The sequence below is a fragment of the Notothenia rossii genome (assembly GCF_949606895.1).
Source record: "Notothenia rossii genome assembly, chromosome: 2".
Lineage (NCBI taxonomy): Eukaryota > Metazoa > Chordata > Actinopteri > Perciformes > Nototheniidae > Notothenia > Notothenia rossii.
Genome location: NC_136904.1, coordinates 25,154,200 through 25,170,999, shown reverse-complemented (window position 1 = coordinate 25,170,999; position 16,800 = coordinate 25,154,200). Strand labels below are relative to the sequence as shown.

General features: G+C 39.1%; 1 protein-coding gene across 2 annotated transcripts in view; it reads right to left on the bottom strand.

Annotated features, from left to right (window-relative positions):
• Positions 1-1,329: 1,329 nt before the first annotated feature.
• Positions 1,330-16,800, bottom strand: part of homer2 (homer scaffold protein 2) — a 29,015-nt gene continuing 13,544 nt past the window's right edge. For both annotated transcript variants that reach the window (XM_079665499.1, XM_079665498.1), the window contains exons 3-9: positions 12,358-12,489; positions 11,979-12,071; positions 11,074-11,216; positions 9,518-9,674; positions 8,843-8,953; positions 5,158-5,238; positions 1,330-3,186 (exon numbers count right to left, since the gene is read on the bottom strand). In XM_079665499.1, coding sequence (XP_079521625.1) covers positions 2,998-3,186; positions 5,158-5,238; positions 8,843-8,953; positions 9,518-9,674; positions 11,074-11,216; positions 11,979-12,071; positions 12,358-12,489 — 906 coding nt within the window. In that variant the 3' untranslated portion in view covers positions 1,330-2,997. The remainder of the gene's footprint in view (positions 3,187-5,157; positions 5,239-8,842; positions 8,954-9,517; positions 9,675-11,073; positions 11,217-11,978; positions 12,072-12,357; positions 12,490-16,800) is intronic.

The window sequence follows — 16,800 nt, the reverse complement described above, 5'->3', positions numbered from 1 at the left end:
GGAGTTTTTGTTGCTGCTGTTAACATGACTCCTTATGCTGATTTAAAGTGTGCACCACAGGAATGCAGCATCATGTTTTTTTGCCCACATTGACAATTATAACCCCAAGAGCAGTGCTTAAAGCTAAATCTAGCATGCTAACATGCTCACAATGAGTATGTCTTCATGCTGACATTTAGCTCATAAGTCAGTCAACTGTCTTAGTTGAGGATGTTAAATTGTTATTTACAAGTAGCTACAGTTAACGCTATAGGATTTAAGTTTGCAAATATTTAGTGACATTTCTTTGTTTTGTTTATTGTATAGTTGTATTAATTTTGATAATCAAAATAGTCGTTTCAAGCATTTCAGCTTCAAATTCAGTTCACAGTATTAATGTGGTGTAAAGACTGAAGAGTGAAGCAGAACATTTTCGTACATTTACAACACTTTTGATAACCACTCGGTTCTTTTACTTTCTGTTGCTCCAGTTTTAGTTAAATTATCTGGCTTTTTAGTTTTATATAATTGCAATGAAATAGCTTTAGATTCTGCACTAACAATTGATTGATAAAATAAAGATGAATAATTTAGGGTAAGTAATAGCTTCCACATGCTACTTAATTGGTCAATTAACTGTATAATTTGATTCATCTTCCACCCGGATGTTTCTGTAATAGCCAGCTGATCTCTGAAGGTACATAAGGAAATGAAAGGCTAAACAGAGATCAAAATCCTCGATTTTAGTTGGCTGAAAAGGATGGCCGACTCTCTCGGGTAATTACAAATTAATTGTAGGAGGGCTGACCTGGATCCATACTCATTGTCAATCATTCCCAACAAACAGGAGTGAGTGGGATTAAGTTGCCAGGGAAACATGTCCCCTCTGCAGGTATTTCCTTAGCGCTGCGATGACGTTGGGAGTTTAAAGGTTTCTCCTTCACTCAAGTATGTCTGTTTGCATTATTTGTCCTGATCTCTGAAAAATGCTATGTGTATTTCTGACTGTAATTACATCCCACTTCTGCTTTGGTTGTGTGGGTTTCTGTGAGGATTACATCTATATTTACTGTGATTTAAATCAGCATCAGAGAAAGAGACAGAGCGACAGAGCTTCTGAACTGCTGTAGAGACTCGACAGGTTGCAGCCCTGGCAATGTAGATTCATCCCTCCTCCTTGTCATACACAAAAACAACAACTTTAAACTTAAATAATGTAAGCAAAATTAAGCCTTAACAGAATCAAAGTCTCACACACAGTACAGCTCTGATTTGTGACTCAACCTCTTCTCTGCAGATCCTGCAAAGTGGCCCAATAATTGATTTGAAAAGAAGACACTGAACTCAGCATTGTATTTAAACTAAATTTTAACAATTGTCAGTTCTATTGTACAATATTGAACAGGAGTCACAAAATGCACAAGAGGCATTGGTTCAAAAGGAAGGATCAAACTTTGTATTCCAAGTTCAGGTGACTTATGAACAGTATAGTTAAACAGAGAGAAGCAAATGTTCCCTTCAACGATCAAGACAGTGATGAAAAAATATAGACTTATAACATCATAGTATAACCCAGTAAATGTGCCATATCAACATAAGCCTTTGATTTCACATGTACCATGTTTCAATATTTCTCAAAAGCAACTGCGAAACCATCTTGCAAACAAATCCTCAATTATAAAACCTTTTGACAGTTTGGTATATTTTATATATTATGGTACATCTATAGAGACATCGGGTTAAGGTTGATTTACTTGGTATGTTCTAGAAACACTAGTTGTAGAGAGGCACCAAAATAAATAAAAAATATGTAAAACAAAAACCAAGAATCTGACAGGGTTTGTAGTGAAAAAACCCATGCCATCTAAATGTTTTCAGTGAAGTACACTTTCACATTATCCACCCATCGAGCAGCACCAAGTCCCCTAAAAATAACCACCACCATAACAAAAACTAATGTGTGTAGGAAACACATCAACAGCCTGGGAGACGTCTTGGTTTCACATAATGACAACAATACTATTGCACACACAAAGTCCTCTGAACATTACACCACTCATGGGGAAATGGGGTTCCTATTTATATTTATTTTAGATGTTTCTGAAGTTAAGACGGTAGAGCTTCTATATGTTAATATAAACAAAAGGAGTGTTTACTGAAAACACCAATACGTGGGTTAATGACTTCCTGCTGCTGACCATCCTCAATGTGGTTCTTTACCCGTTTAATCCTTTGTGTTTATCACAACATTAACACCCATTAATATTCCCTGGTACAGGCTTTTCTCATTTTATTTTATCTTTTTTATTACTTACAAAAATCCTAAAGTTGTTATTATGGTGATGGTCATCACTTGGCCAGTTCTTCTTGCCAGATATATTCAGACACCTGGAGGCACTTTGTGTCACGGCCGTTTGTCAAGTATGTGCATAAAATCTAATGAGTACCAACTGTCTCCCAACACACCTGAGATAGAAGAGCGGCCACAGCAAGGACAGTTTGACAAAATATTTCATCCCTAATTCTCTGAGGGGGCCACAAGGATTCACACCAATTATTACTTGAGTGATGCTGAACAGCGTTGTCATTGTGTGTTATTCATTAAAGCCCTTTGAGTCTCCTCTTCCACTCTAAAGTTCAGACTGCCTGTGCAGCCTTCAGAAAAAAGACAGATGGACAGAACCTAAGAACCCACCACCAGCTTTGTGAAGCAGTCCCCCCCCCCACAGAAACGGAAGAGTAAGCTCAAAGTGTGACTCTTGATTTAGTTGCAGAATGCCAGCACACAAAATGGAGCCATTTGGTGGAGCATGCTGGCCTCCCTCCCGCCAGTCCCTCTCTCCCTCTCCGTAAACATCTCTTTCTCACATGGTAGTGTTTATTAGAAGCCAAAGCTGATAGAATCTGAGTGGACATCACCTTGGGGGAGAGGGTGCCACATAGTTCCTGCCCTGAAGACACACTGTAGTGAATCCTTGGTACCTGACCTCTGACTCTTTCAGCTCAGTGCCACTTTACTCAGTTATCAACGCCTAGCTTGGAGAGCCCCTGCCTGAACTCATGCAGCTCGTCTATTTTTCCATCCAGCATATCCATGAACTTCTTCAGCTCGCCCTTCATGTTGACCTGCTTTTGCTGACTGTCGTCTATGTCCAGCTGAAGACCATCTACCCTCCCCTCCAGCTCCTTGTTCCTGGACTCGGCAGTCTGGGGAAGGATGATAGGATAAAAAACGATTACATCACAGAACATAATGGATACAGGGATGTCAAATTAATTCCTTATGAGGGATATCAGAGCAATTGAGGCATCAGTACAGCTTTGTTCTTTAGCCTTCATTAGCAGAGAAGTCAAACCAAAGACGGAATTTATTACAGCTTTTGTCAAAAAGTTATATAAAAGCTTTTCACAATTTTAAGTTCTGGGGAAATGTGTCAAATGATGTTAAATAAAAATCCATATTAACACAATCATCTGGACAAAAAACAAAACAATCCTGACATTAGTTGTGTCAGTCAATAACAGTATTGAGGATAACTGTGATAACAAAATGAAATACTTGGTATGATATTAATTACTATACATACTATAATACTGTTTTAAATAATACAGCACTTTTACAAAATGTCCCCTATTTTCGTTCTTGCTTTGTCTGATACACCCCCACACAAATACGTGTAATTTATCTGCAAAAAAGAGACAACCATGAACAAAGCTAAAAGTTGAATATGTCTGATAGCTTTATTATTATTTCAAATTTAGTTTGGATATCCCCATAATATATGTATGCAACTTCTTTATGCAATGATAACCACATTGTAAAAATCTGATATCATAATTATAATTGCTTTTATTAGCAAGTAGCTTTAGACATACAAGGAATTAAAAAAATCTGATATCATAACAGCCCTATCCTACATTTAGGACAGGCACATTTTTGTTTTGGGGATGGCAGGGTAAAGCGAGTCTTTTAGACTAGCAGGCGGCACAAGTGACACATTTATGCTGAAGAGACCATTGAAGGGAGGGGTTTAAAATAGTAGTGCTAAATGGGTGTTGCGCCTGCACGACTGTATCCCCCAGCTGACTCCTGAAACCTGACCTCCACATGGGGTGTCATCTTTAAATAGAGAGGAGCCATGACCACCAACACAGAGGTAGAATAGGTGGATTCATTTATATGAAGCAGTCACCAAACTGTTAAACTATATGTACAAACTTTTATCTGAATGGGCTGTCCGAGTTTTCATTTTGGATGAACTGAGGTATTCGAGAAATCCCATTGTCTATGCTTCTGTTTGGATAAACTCCTGATCCTCCAGTTCTGTTGTCACTGTCATTCATCCAGCTGGCTGTAGCAGAAACAAACCGGCCGTAGAGCTTTGTGAAGCACAAGAACTTCAGGCATTCCATTGTTGGTTTTATTCCTCCCTGCCTCCGCAGCACATGCATGACAGCATGAATGATCAAATCTGAGTCAGTCAGAAAACAGGCTGAGATGAGTATCACTACCAATGTAGCTTATGTCAAGACTTGGCACTAACACGCATACCGTCATTCCCGGAGCCTGACATATCTGGTTTTACAGAAAGTCCTCCTAACGAGGAATCAGACCTGATGAACAGGTGCTCTTTGTTAGAAGGAAGACGGGAGGTGATGGGCGTGAATCTGTGTTGTCTTTGGCAACAGTATGTTCTCACACCCATGAAAAAGATTATCAGACTCATTAAAAGTCATTAAAGCTCTCCAACTATTTCAGCTGTTTTTGTACTCGGCAATAGATTTAATCTCCACTGCGAGGAAACAAATTAGCCGTGACAAAACTGCAGTATCTCTGTTTTATACACGAGGAGGAATCCTTTGCAAAGAGGCAATAATCCACTCAGTAATGCACTGAGGACGGCCCTTTATTAATAGATACAGTAAGCACAATGTGCGTTAGTGAGACACGTGATGGAGATGTTGTGTCACCAACCCTCAGGCAGAATGGTGAATAGGAACTCTCTTTATCTACCTCCGTCTGAAAGTGCTGCGTACGCCTCAGAGCCTGCGTGTTCCCTCTCTGTGACAGACATCATGTACTCACGTGTGATGTAAGCTCTGGCTTTTATACTCCGATGTGACTCACACCTGAGAGGAACGTGTGCTTTGTGGGATTCCTGTGTGCTTTGAACGTACCTGCAGTTTTGTGGTGATGCTCTCGCACTCCGCCATGAGCTGTGGGATTATCTCTGCCTGCTTCCTCAGGTTCTCCAGCTCCTGGGGGAAATACAGGGAAGAACCATTTAATAAAAAGCCCGAAAATATAATCAGATCGGTTCTTTCTGTATTGTTTAAGCTGTTAAACCCCGAGCCTGTTTTTCAGGTTTCAGGCTCGAAAATGACATTCCCAGAACAAATGACCATATCTTCCCTTCTAAAAGGGTTAAATTCATCATCTTTTTTCTCAAAGTAATGATAAACCTGTGAGTTGCATGTAGAAAAGTCAGATTCAATATAGATGTTTTTTTATTTTAAAGAAAATTCCGATTGAACATGGTAAAAAACTGTAAATTATAGTGTCCGTCCAAAAATGATGTTGTAATACATATAATAAGTAACCTGTATCAAGATTGATGCAAAACAAGTGATATTTGACCTTTTTAGACAGATTTAGCAAAAACAAAACCTCTTCTGGGGCCATTTGGGTGGATTTTTCATATCTCTGGCTCACCCTGCTGGATTTTGACATGTGACATCTCTTTCTAACCGTCAGAGCCAATGGAATCGAGGGGAACTCCCACATAGTCCTTATTTGGTCATGTTTGTTTATTATACTGCCGCATAGCCAAGACCGGAAGCAGCAGCCACTCTGGTGGCTACCATTAGCAGCTAACTTTTGCTCTGCGATTTTTACATAAAAATGGAATTATGGATTATAAATAATTCAAATTATTAGCCATAAACTTTATCAACCTATGGATTAACCGATTCAGCCGCGTTTTTTCTCATTTTAATGCGATTGAACACGTCTTTTGATCAGATTAGCAGCTACGGTGAGACGATCTCCCTAGAAGCTACGTAAAGGTACGTGTTGTGATGTCTGTCTTTGCTTCCCCTGTCGCAAGTTCGGATCACTCAGTGATGATACTATATACCTAAATAATCTGTGGAACCTCAGCTTTAATCGGATATCTTGTATGTGCAGCTACGATAAGTAATAAGGGTACTTTTATCTTGAGTTCTGTGCCAATATCCGTTAGCATTTTTCGCTAAGGGGTCATTTAGATGCTTCTTATGAGACTTGTGTTTTGTTTTGGTAAGGATGGTTTATATCGTCAGTTAGCTGAGATTATTTCCGTTAATCTGGTATAACACATTAATAGGTTCTTAAATATTAAGATTCCCTGAGACACAGTGTCCTGCCGGGGACCTTGGGACTTAAAAAGAACAATGATATCTAAATAAACAATAGAATCCAAACATTGGGAAATCACTCATATTTGCTTGTTGTTCTCCAGTCTTTATGCTAACCTAACCTAACCTAACCTAACCTAACCTAACCTAACCTAACCTGTCTCGTGGCTTCAGCTTTGCATTTAATTTACAAACATGAGACTGACCTATAAGCAACTTTTTCCACAAAATGTTATAATGTCAGTTAGAATTTAATTCAGAAACTTTGTGATAAAAAAGTAAGTGAAGACCAATACAAATATTTGTTTTATAATCTGTGCTACAGACACATTTTATAATTGATAAACAATGATGTCACGAACACAAAGCAGTAAGGAACAATGAAAATCAAGGTAAAAGATTAAAAAAAGAAAACAGACCAGAATTAATTCAGAAGCCTTGACTATGCTATTGTCTTGTGTCCACGTTGTTTTCTACTAAAATAAAACATCTATTATTGCTGTGAAAGTTGCATCCCTCTGCTGCTTAAAAAGGCACACATAGTGTACGTACACTTTCCCTTACATTCGAAAGCATCGCTCTAAGAACTTCCACACAGAGTATTAATTTGCAGCTTCTTTTAAGTCACCTGCTGATACTTTGTTCTGTTAGCTCACTTCAGGTCAGCGCTGGGGTCATCACCACAGTGGTTGTTAATAATTCATCCACACTTTTTTTTTTAATTGGAGGAGTGCATTTCCAGATACGGCTGAGTCACACAGCAGATGAGTCTTTGTGGGCCGTCGGCCGTATCAGCGCTGTGCAAACAATGATACTTCCTGCTGCAGGCCCCTCGGTCACTGCTAGAAGCGCTGGGGCTGATACACAGGACCCTGAAAACCCTGCAGCCCCCGAAGGACATGATTCTGTTTTTATAGTCTTTCGAAAATCAGTTTCAGCTCTTTGAACTGCTTCCCTCCTATATTGTGTAAGACACACGGCTCTCCAAGGAAAGATTTATATGTTCTATAAATACTCAGGCTGCCAGGTGCTAAACTAGAATATCCCAGACACACTGTTTACCTCTGGGAAATAAAAGGGTCTACACATTAGAGCAGAGAAACGTCGTCATTCAAACTAAACACAACATAAATTCAGTGATTAGAGAATCAAAGGACGATTAGCCAACAACATTATTTGATAATCTGTTTTACTAATTACTTAAATTATTAATTGGTCCTCAAATATTTGCTAGTTCCTGCTTCTGAAATGTGTAAATGTACAGCTTGTCTGTTTCAATGTTGACGGCAAAGGGCTGATTTGAATAAACAAGCAATATGAGGACTGGAGCTTAAAAATGTTTTGCTAAACAAAAAAGATATCTGTAGCAGTTACTTATAATCGATTTATCCGTATTAATTCTTTTGTAAAATACTAAACCATTTAATACATTTTAGAGAGTGTAAAGCTTGATTTACTGCAGTGTCCACTTTTTTTACTTGCTGTTTCACACTATCTTTCGGGGATCAATCTAGAACATATCTTAAAAGGACTTAGCAGGTATCCACTTTATACTTCGAAAGCCATTCTGGACAGGGATAAATACTACCTTATTTCCCATGCTTTTGACACAAATAGATAAAGACTCGTCAACTTGTTCCTATGTGTTTAATCTGTTCCTCTCATGTGGCTGATGTGCCTCCCTTTCATGACAGGGATAGGGAGACACGAATGAATGAATGGCAGCAAGACTCAGAGATTCCCAAAAGTGGGTCCTAATGTTTTGTCCACAGATAGAAAAGTCCATTTAAACAGCAATGATCAAAGGTCAAAAGAGTGTGTGTCCTTGCAGGATTCATCCTCATTAGAAATAACAGCATCATTAGGCTCCACTGAGCCGACAGCTAGTTTGGATTATAGACGACGGATGCAGTAAACATAAGGCGATGCAGCTAATGGCATTTGTGCCAAAATTCCCTGCTGCTCTGATTTCAGTCACAAAGTCAGTGGATGAATTCACATTCCCTAGCCTGACTATCTTCACAATGGGGGCAAATTGTACACAAACTTGACAAATATCTCGTAAATTGCTGGAAAAGGCAGCATAGAAGTAATATGAAATGAAGAGAAAAACATTCAACAGTAGTAAGGTCTGGGTTTAGCAGGGGAGGAGAGCAATTCAATCCATACAAAAATCCAAGATTCCACGATAAAACGAAAATAATTTCCTACGGAGATATAATCACCTCCTGAGGGGGGGTGCTGAGTGAGAACAAGAGGGGATGAGCTGCTGTACACAGAAGAGACACAGGGACATTTTGGCGCGAGAGAGTAAACTTCAGTGTTTACATGGTTGAGAAGTGAATTGTAGACTTTCAAGGTAAATGTTACCTCCAATACAAAAAAAAGAAATGTTGTTATACCAACCTTACAGACATATCTGTTCTCAACAATGGCCCTCTCTGATTCAAACAAACAGACGTCTCACCTGCTCTTTGTCGTGCAGCTCGGCCTCCAGCTCCTGCACTCGGACCGACAGCTGAACGTTCCTCTGCTTCTCCTGGTTGGCTTCATTACACTGAGCTTCTAGTTCTGCAATCTGCACACAAAGATAATAAGAAACATAATTTAAAAAAGTGTTTTATTGTGAAAAGTAAATCAATGAGGACAACTGCTTTAAGAACATAATTACATTTTGTTCACCCATCATACATCTGTTTATTTGTATAGTAAGCTGAATATTATGAGAATACTATAATGGACGTCATCTTGAAAATTGAAACCAGTAATTCGAAACCCTGGTACAAAATCAAAGGTATCATCAGAACCCCAGGCCAGCTGCAGAAACAGCCCACATTGATTATGAAACTAAAATGATTCTATTTATAGTGGACTCTGGTGCAGGGAACACAGCAACTGATACAACACACAGTACTGTGCTTGCTCAAAGTGGAGAAATGTGCAATTTGATGAGGGATTTAAAATCATCCCACTATGCATATTTAAAGATATCTACCAAGGAAAGATATTGTACTCATTTTGAGACCGTTTCATATTGAACTTGTGTTCCTTTTATAGAAGAGGCAACAGTGTTTCTAGCGCCTTCTCTGCCGGTAGCATAGCTTTATTTGTGAACGTTATTTTATTTCTCAAAATGTATTACCTTTTCCCTGAGCGTGTCACTCTCCTCCTTGCAGGCACCAAGTTGTTTCTTCCAGCTTTCTACATTAGCAGAGGACTCCTGCAGAGCGTCCACCAGCCTGGCATTATTTTCTCTTAAAGTCTGCAGCTCTGTTTCCCATTTCTTGGCGCTGGTGTTGCTGTCAGACAGGAGAGACGGAGAGAGGGAGAGGGATCCAGGAGAATAGTTATTAATGGAGGAAACACACACAGGTTAGTGCTGGAATGCCTGGAGCTTCTGCCCACTGACATGACATAATGCTGCAACATCTTTGCAGTCATGACTTTTTAATTAGCTGTGATGTACATCACACTGTCAAGAGTTATTTAGATCATAAACAAGTGGTACAATTCTCAAAGATTTAATGAGCTGCAGACCTGAAATGTACCAACGTACAGTTTGTTATCTCTTCATACCACAGAGAGTGTTTCTGTCTTATCAATGAGGTCAGAGTGATGTATATTTAGTATGCATCGCTGTTCCCTTCCTTATGCATGGCCGGTTTGAAGTGTGCTGCTCTGCATCGAATGCAGACGGACCTCTGCAGTCCTCGGCTGTTTCACTGCTGTGACGTACTTCCACCAAGCACAACATCTCAAGTCCTTGTGTATGCAGGAGAACAGAGACAGGGAGCGATGGGGGACCAAACTTTATTTCACAACCTCAACCTGACGAAGAAGTTTTGTTTTTCTAATGACACATTTCATTTACAGATCTGTGAATGCCTAATCATAGGGTGCTTCCTGGAAAGCACTTTTCAAGTGTAGTGCTAATTACAAGAGACAGTTGCTTGAGTTTAGTTTATCGTCAAAATGTTATTTTTAATTGAACAGCTCAATGTTAACAAAAGTAAATATTTGGGAGGCAAACGAACAATAATTTTCTGAAGAAGGGTATATTTCTTAAGATGGCTTTTTGTCAACAAAGTATCTTCCTTTGAGTTTGGGGAGAAAATCTTTACATTTTATGTATATCTTCTGGGACAACCGGATGTGAAGTGAAAATAACGTTGATTTACATAATTATACAATATAGTTTTGCAAATAATATCAAGTATAACTGGGAAATAAAGTTTTACGTACGCCACTCATGCAGATGTTCATTTAACTATTATTGTCTTGTGTGTGTGAGGTCTTTAGTATTGCTAGAAAAGGTCTGCTAATTGGTTATTGTTTTTTTACCTGAGGGCTTTTTATCCCATCTGGACCAAATATGTCAATAATTTGTGTTGCTACCCAGGACTAATTCTGGCTAAATTAACTCACTGTAGTTGTAGTTGAATCGGACGCCCTTGGGTCATTATAATCCCATCTGGACCCACATCTGGTGTTTCATGCAATTACCGTTTATTCACTCAGCATCTGGATTATAAAGGCCATATAACCAGATGGTGGAGAAAGGCAGTGTCACTCTTTAGATTAGATACAATTATTCTTGAGCCCTTAAATGATAGAGTGAAGCGTACGAGCACAGTGGGGTGCTGGAGACACATTTAGATGCACGTCACCTCAAAAAGGGCCTCGTATGGGAAACCTTACCTTTGTTCTATGGCACTCTTGAGGTGTTCGTTCTCAGTCTGCAGCACAGCCTCCTCTGGATCAACGTGCAAGAACTTCTCATCATCCGTCCCGTTAATGCTGGATGCCCGGTTGCTCGAGGGTGTATCACGTCCAGACTCCTCCTGGAGAGACAGAATTGTGCCATAGTTTTTGATTCAGTCTGCCTTTATCTTTGAACAGGTCTGATGGGTAAACATCCATAAATGAGTCTCATGAATCTCGCTCTGGCAGTGGAATCTGGCCGTGGGCTTTTTCGGGGAAACACTGTAAACATCATCACGACAGCTTTGACAGCGGAGTTGTGAGGTGTAACTGATGCCAGAATGTATCATGTCATATGGCCCAGCAGCTTTGTGGGTCTGGGTCCTGCCATCTGGAGTGAGTGCAGGCCAGACTGCTGCACCTCCATCCATGCTGCTTACTCACTGACACAATTACCAGTTTAAGAATCATTTGTGATGAAATGAGAAAAAGGTTTAGGGTTTTATTTCTCTCATTGACTTCCTTGGCCCCTTAATGGCTGTGGTGCTTGACATGTAGTAGGTAATTAGTATGACCATCGACCTTTTTTTTCAATTCCCACTGGTACATGTTGTGTTGACATTTTAATATTCAACACAAGCTTTATAGGCCTTCATTAAGTTCATTTAAATATTTAAACTTCACTATTCAAACACTTTCTGATGCATCTCTAAACAGATCATCTGTAAGCATTAGTGTTGAAGGAAAGTAAGCTAAACTGAAATGTTTAAATTGCTTGTTTTCACAGTGTTGATAGTTTTCTCTTCTCCTTCTCTTCAGAGGACAACAGTGACTGTAAAGGACACAGTGGGACAGCAGAGGATTTCAATCCGACTTTCAGAAAGCAGAGAGATATCATTTACCTGGGAGTGATTACTCAACGTCTCACCCTTGTCTTGAGATTTGTCCCTCGCCAGCTTGGCTGCTTCTTTTACCTCCTGGAACTTCTCAGAAAACTGAAAAAAACACAGACGAGTTGACTAATGGCAATACCAGTTTAAATCGATATCCACAGTGTGGCTCATCTTACAAAGGGATCATGAAGCCAATTATTAGTATTAGTGATGATTTAAGAATAAGATTTCCCCTAAATCTTCTAATGGTTGTTTAATTTCCCCACCTGATGTTCACTTAATATCAAAGGATGCAGCATCAGATTCCAGTTTAAGAACAAATACAATTGTCTCTAAGCTTTACGATGCTCTTGTGATCGCAGTAGGTGCTGCATGAGTGTTTCCTCACCTTGGCCAGTTGCTGCTCTGAAGCGAAGCCCAGTCCGAACACAGTGTTGGCCCTGCTGTCCGCCCACTGGCCAAACTTCTGCGATGTCTTGGTGAACGTCATGTTGGGTGTGATGGTACTGTTAATGATCACCTGTTAGAATATATCAATTTAGGAATATCAAATTAGAGATTAAACCTAATCAGTACAGATGTGTCTCATGGCACTCCCTCATAAAGAAGCTTGAAATGGTGTCTTATTCAAGACATAATCAAGAAGGAGCTCCAGCAGCTGCATGATGAAAAGTCCAATGTATGTTGTAGAGGACAGTCATTTACTGTGGCTCTCTATTCATACAGAGCAATCTGCTCTTCTGTGCCTACACTGACACAATTAATTACCATCAGCATATTTGTATATGTTTTTCTTTTGATGGTCTACTTTTTGAGAGAATTAAAAGCTATTATGTATGCAAAGCTATCTTTGGAAGTAGTCAAAGAGTAACTGTTTTCTCTAACCTTCCTATAGTGGGAAACATGCTATACATTAAAAGCATAGAAATATGAAATAAATATAAATGTATGGGATGGAAATGGTGAGACGATAGTTCCTCAAAATGTCCTATACAAAACATTAAAACGCATTTTAAGACATGTATCTTATAGTTTATTCTACCTGCCATAATTTTTCACATTAAAACGGGCACATTAAGTCAAACAGGGGCCAGCTTAAGTGACAGGGAAGCAAAACAAAGATGTGGGGGTGCTCCTCTGTTTTAAGACTTTTGGGTTTGAGTGTTGAATTGGCAGATAAGCCTATACCACACAAACACATATAATCAAGTCAAAAACAACTTGCTTATGGAGATTTTACTGCTGTCAACAAACTTTCATTACACGGACAGCAGCTGCATCACATTCTGGCTTACATATTTTCACCATATTATTTTACTTGAGCTGTCAACTGCCCAAACTAATAATGCAAAATCTTCCATCTAGATTCTAGGATATTCGGTTACATGCAGCAGTTCAAATAAAGAATTGAACAGAAACATCATACATAACATCATTTAATTGATTTTTAATGAGTGGGAATTGGAGACCCCAAATGGGTATGTGTATGAGACATTTTGTTTCAAAGTTGCAAAAAGAAATGTGTTCACAAAAACGTAATAGTAGCAAAATAAATAAAAGATTCTCACAAAACGGAAAACATGCACTGATGACTGCTGACCCACTAACCTCTAAGTGGACACATTACAGTCTCCATATTTGTAACAGTACTCATTCACCTGTTGCAGCTATGCAGTGAATCAGCTGCTAAAAAACATATGCTGCAGTCTAAAAGTGTAACTAGTGCACAAGGGAGTGGCAGAAGACACCAATAGATGCTTAAAACATCTTATAATGTCTTTTGTGTTTACTGCATCACTGTACATATTAAATCACACATGAACAGCTAGATGTGCATGTAAACAAAGGTAGCTTTAAGTTACTTATGCCCACAAATCCAGTCTCACTTCCAAGATATAAGAACATTTCAAAGCACATGCAAACCACCACAACAATTAGGAAACAATAGAAGACACTTTAATCACAGTGCAGCCCTGGTTTCATAGCAACATGGCTCTGATCACAGGACTCGAGAATTCAAATTGCTGACAAGCTTATGTCCTCTTCTACGTCACCCACCCTCTCGCTCTTCATCTTTTCAGTGGCTGAGGTGTTAAAACATGTCACATCGTTACTGGACACAGGGACCAACAAAAGCAGAGCTAACAGAATGAAGACATTAGCGCACAAAACCATTCAGAACAATACTAAAGAGAGGGATGGCTGCACATACAGAGAAAGATACCTTCATCAGTGTCATATACTGCAAAGATTACAGTCACAACCTCTCATTCAAGGTGTTTTGCTGCATCTCCGGTTTATAAGGAGGGTGGCAAATTAGCAAGGTGTTAGTAATCAGATGTTCAAGTCATTATTCTTTCAAGGAAACAAAGGTGACCTAATTTCCCCTGAAGAGAGACAAACAGCAGCTGAGTGAATATTTAACAGATCTCAACAGAAGAGACCAGATAAACTTTAATGATCATTGTAAAGAAACTAGGCCAAGCACAACAATTAAAAAGGATGTGGTAACCAATGGTAAACATACGTAACCAATATTTAAACCTAAAATGTCAAGAAGAATGATATGAATCAAAACAGAATGATTTCCTTTTTTTTTTTAAAACAGACTTCCCTCAAATGTATCATATTTATCATATGTTTTCAATAAGTCAATTTAAGTCAACATTTATTCTCAGTTTTATCTCTTTTGTTTTGTCAGAAAGCTTCACATCATGTTCAGAACTGCAGCTGAAGTTGTAGCTCTTTAAATTGACTTCAAACCGATGAAGGTACCTTTCCCCTTGTTGGTCTGATATGCCTGAGCTGCTTGATTTTATGACACAGAACTTATTTAAGCTAACTTAATCTTGATTTTAGATATAATATGGACATTTAGGAGTTGTGAAATTTCTCAAATTAGAGAATACCCAACGGTTTATTTAAATAACCTCTAGGTAAATTAACGTGAAAAAATAACCAGATTCTAAATTGTAGTTTTTTTGTACACATTTGAAGGGTTTTGATTGATTTAGAGCTAAAACAGATGAAGATAATTCATTAATCAGAAATTACAAACATCCCCTGATTCCAGCTATTTTATTCTTAGGATTTGTTGTCTTTTAGGATTGTCAACTAAATAACTTTTTTAACAGCTGGTCAGACCAAACAAGCCAATATAAGGCACCTCTGTGTCCTTTAAGGACATTTTGACCGTCACATTTTGAAATTTCGTAGATCCTCACTCAGGTACAAATACATTTTACTATATTTTTGTTGCAACCAGGAATACCTGATATCTGTGGGCTCTGTGACTCTATGCTGGCATGTACGAGTATACGACTGAGAGAGCATGTGAGTGGGAGGGGGAGACGGGTGAGTGACGCTGGCAGCTGTGCCGGTGGAGAGCCGGGCTGCGGATCAAGTGGCACCGGCGCAGAGCAGAGCCACTGGCCTGGGGGTCAGTGAGAAACTCAGAAGCAGCCAGGAGGTTATAGGAAAAAACTTCCTCAGCTTATTATGTGTCTGCAGAGTGCACACAATCTGCAGAGTCAGTGAAAAATACAGGAGATGTGGAACGTTGGAGACGAGTCTATGGGAGATAAAAAACTGTGATCGCTTATTAAAGATGAAAAAAACCGTAAATGTCTTGTTAATTATAGAGCCAAAACTCTTGGTTAATTTGTGACACTACATATCTTAAAAAGGTTTTTGTCTTCAAGAAAAAGAAAAAAAAATATCCTGAGAAACAAAAACTCACTCACTGAGGTCAACAGACTTCAGGGAGTTCCAGCTGAATTTATGGCACAAAGACAGTTTTTAAGGGGTATATTGTGTATTTAAAAAAGGCGGGAAATTTGGCTGCAGTGATGTTCGTGATGATGATGAACAGGTGGAGCTGGCAGTTGTGTTACTATTTAAACACAGCTAAAGAAAGATGACAGCTAAATGGCAAAATGGCTCATCGTACAGAGGTGTGTGAAGATGAAGTGATATTAAATATATCTGCCAATTCTTCAATGACCTGATACATTCTGTCATTTCTTAAGGACTGCAGAAACGTGCTGTTCTCTGGTGGCAATGACGCAGGTTGGGTCTCTCAGCGAAGGAGGGGGGGTTAACTTAGTTGGAGTCGGGGGTGCACCAACACATTAAAAACTCAGTTACTCAAACGTCAAGGTGATGTATTTAAAATATCTTGTTTTGTCAGTATAAAACACAAAGATGTTGAAATAATATGATATAAAATAGGATGAATATTTGTTTTAATGACTATTAAAGTACCGTAATTTTCGGACTACAAGGCGCACCTGAATATAAGCCGCAGCAGCGGCATACCACTCTCGGTTCCACTTTTACTTTTGCGCGCTACCTGTCTCAATCTTTTCCGGCCTCCAGCTTTTCCTGCTGGAACCCGCCGCTTAAAGGTGGGGGTCCGTGGACCGGCCATAGAGCCCATAGAGTTAAAGGTGTTGGCCGTTAGCTGTAAAAATCCATAGATTAGCCGCAGCGTCGAAAAATAGGGGAAAAGGCGCGGTTTATAATCCGAAAATTACGGTATGTGCAATTATTTTTCTGTCAATCAACTCCTTGTTTCAGATCTACTGTATAAGGCTGATGCACAGCAACCTATTTTTTCAAGAAATTCATAAAATAAAGACATGCTTGACTTTATCATGATTCAAAGCTATGAAATACTGTTTAAAAGACAGATCTTCCTGATGTTGGAGATTGACATTAGCGCATACCAGTTTTTGTGTAACTGCACTATAATCCTAAAGGATGATTGTTTTGGGACTTTTTTCAACCCAGGGAATTCTCTCATCGATGGCTTGATGATTTTTAATGATTT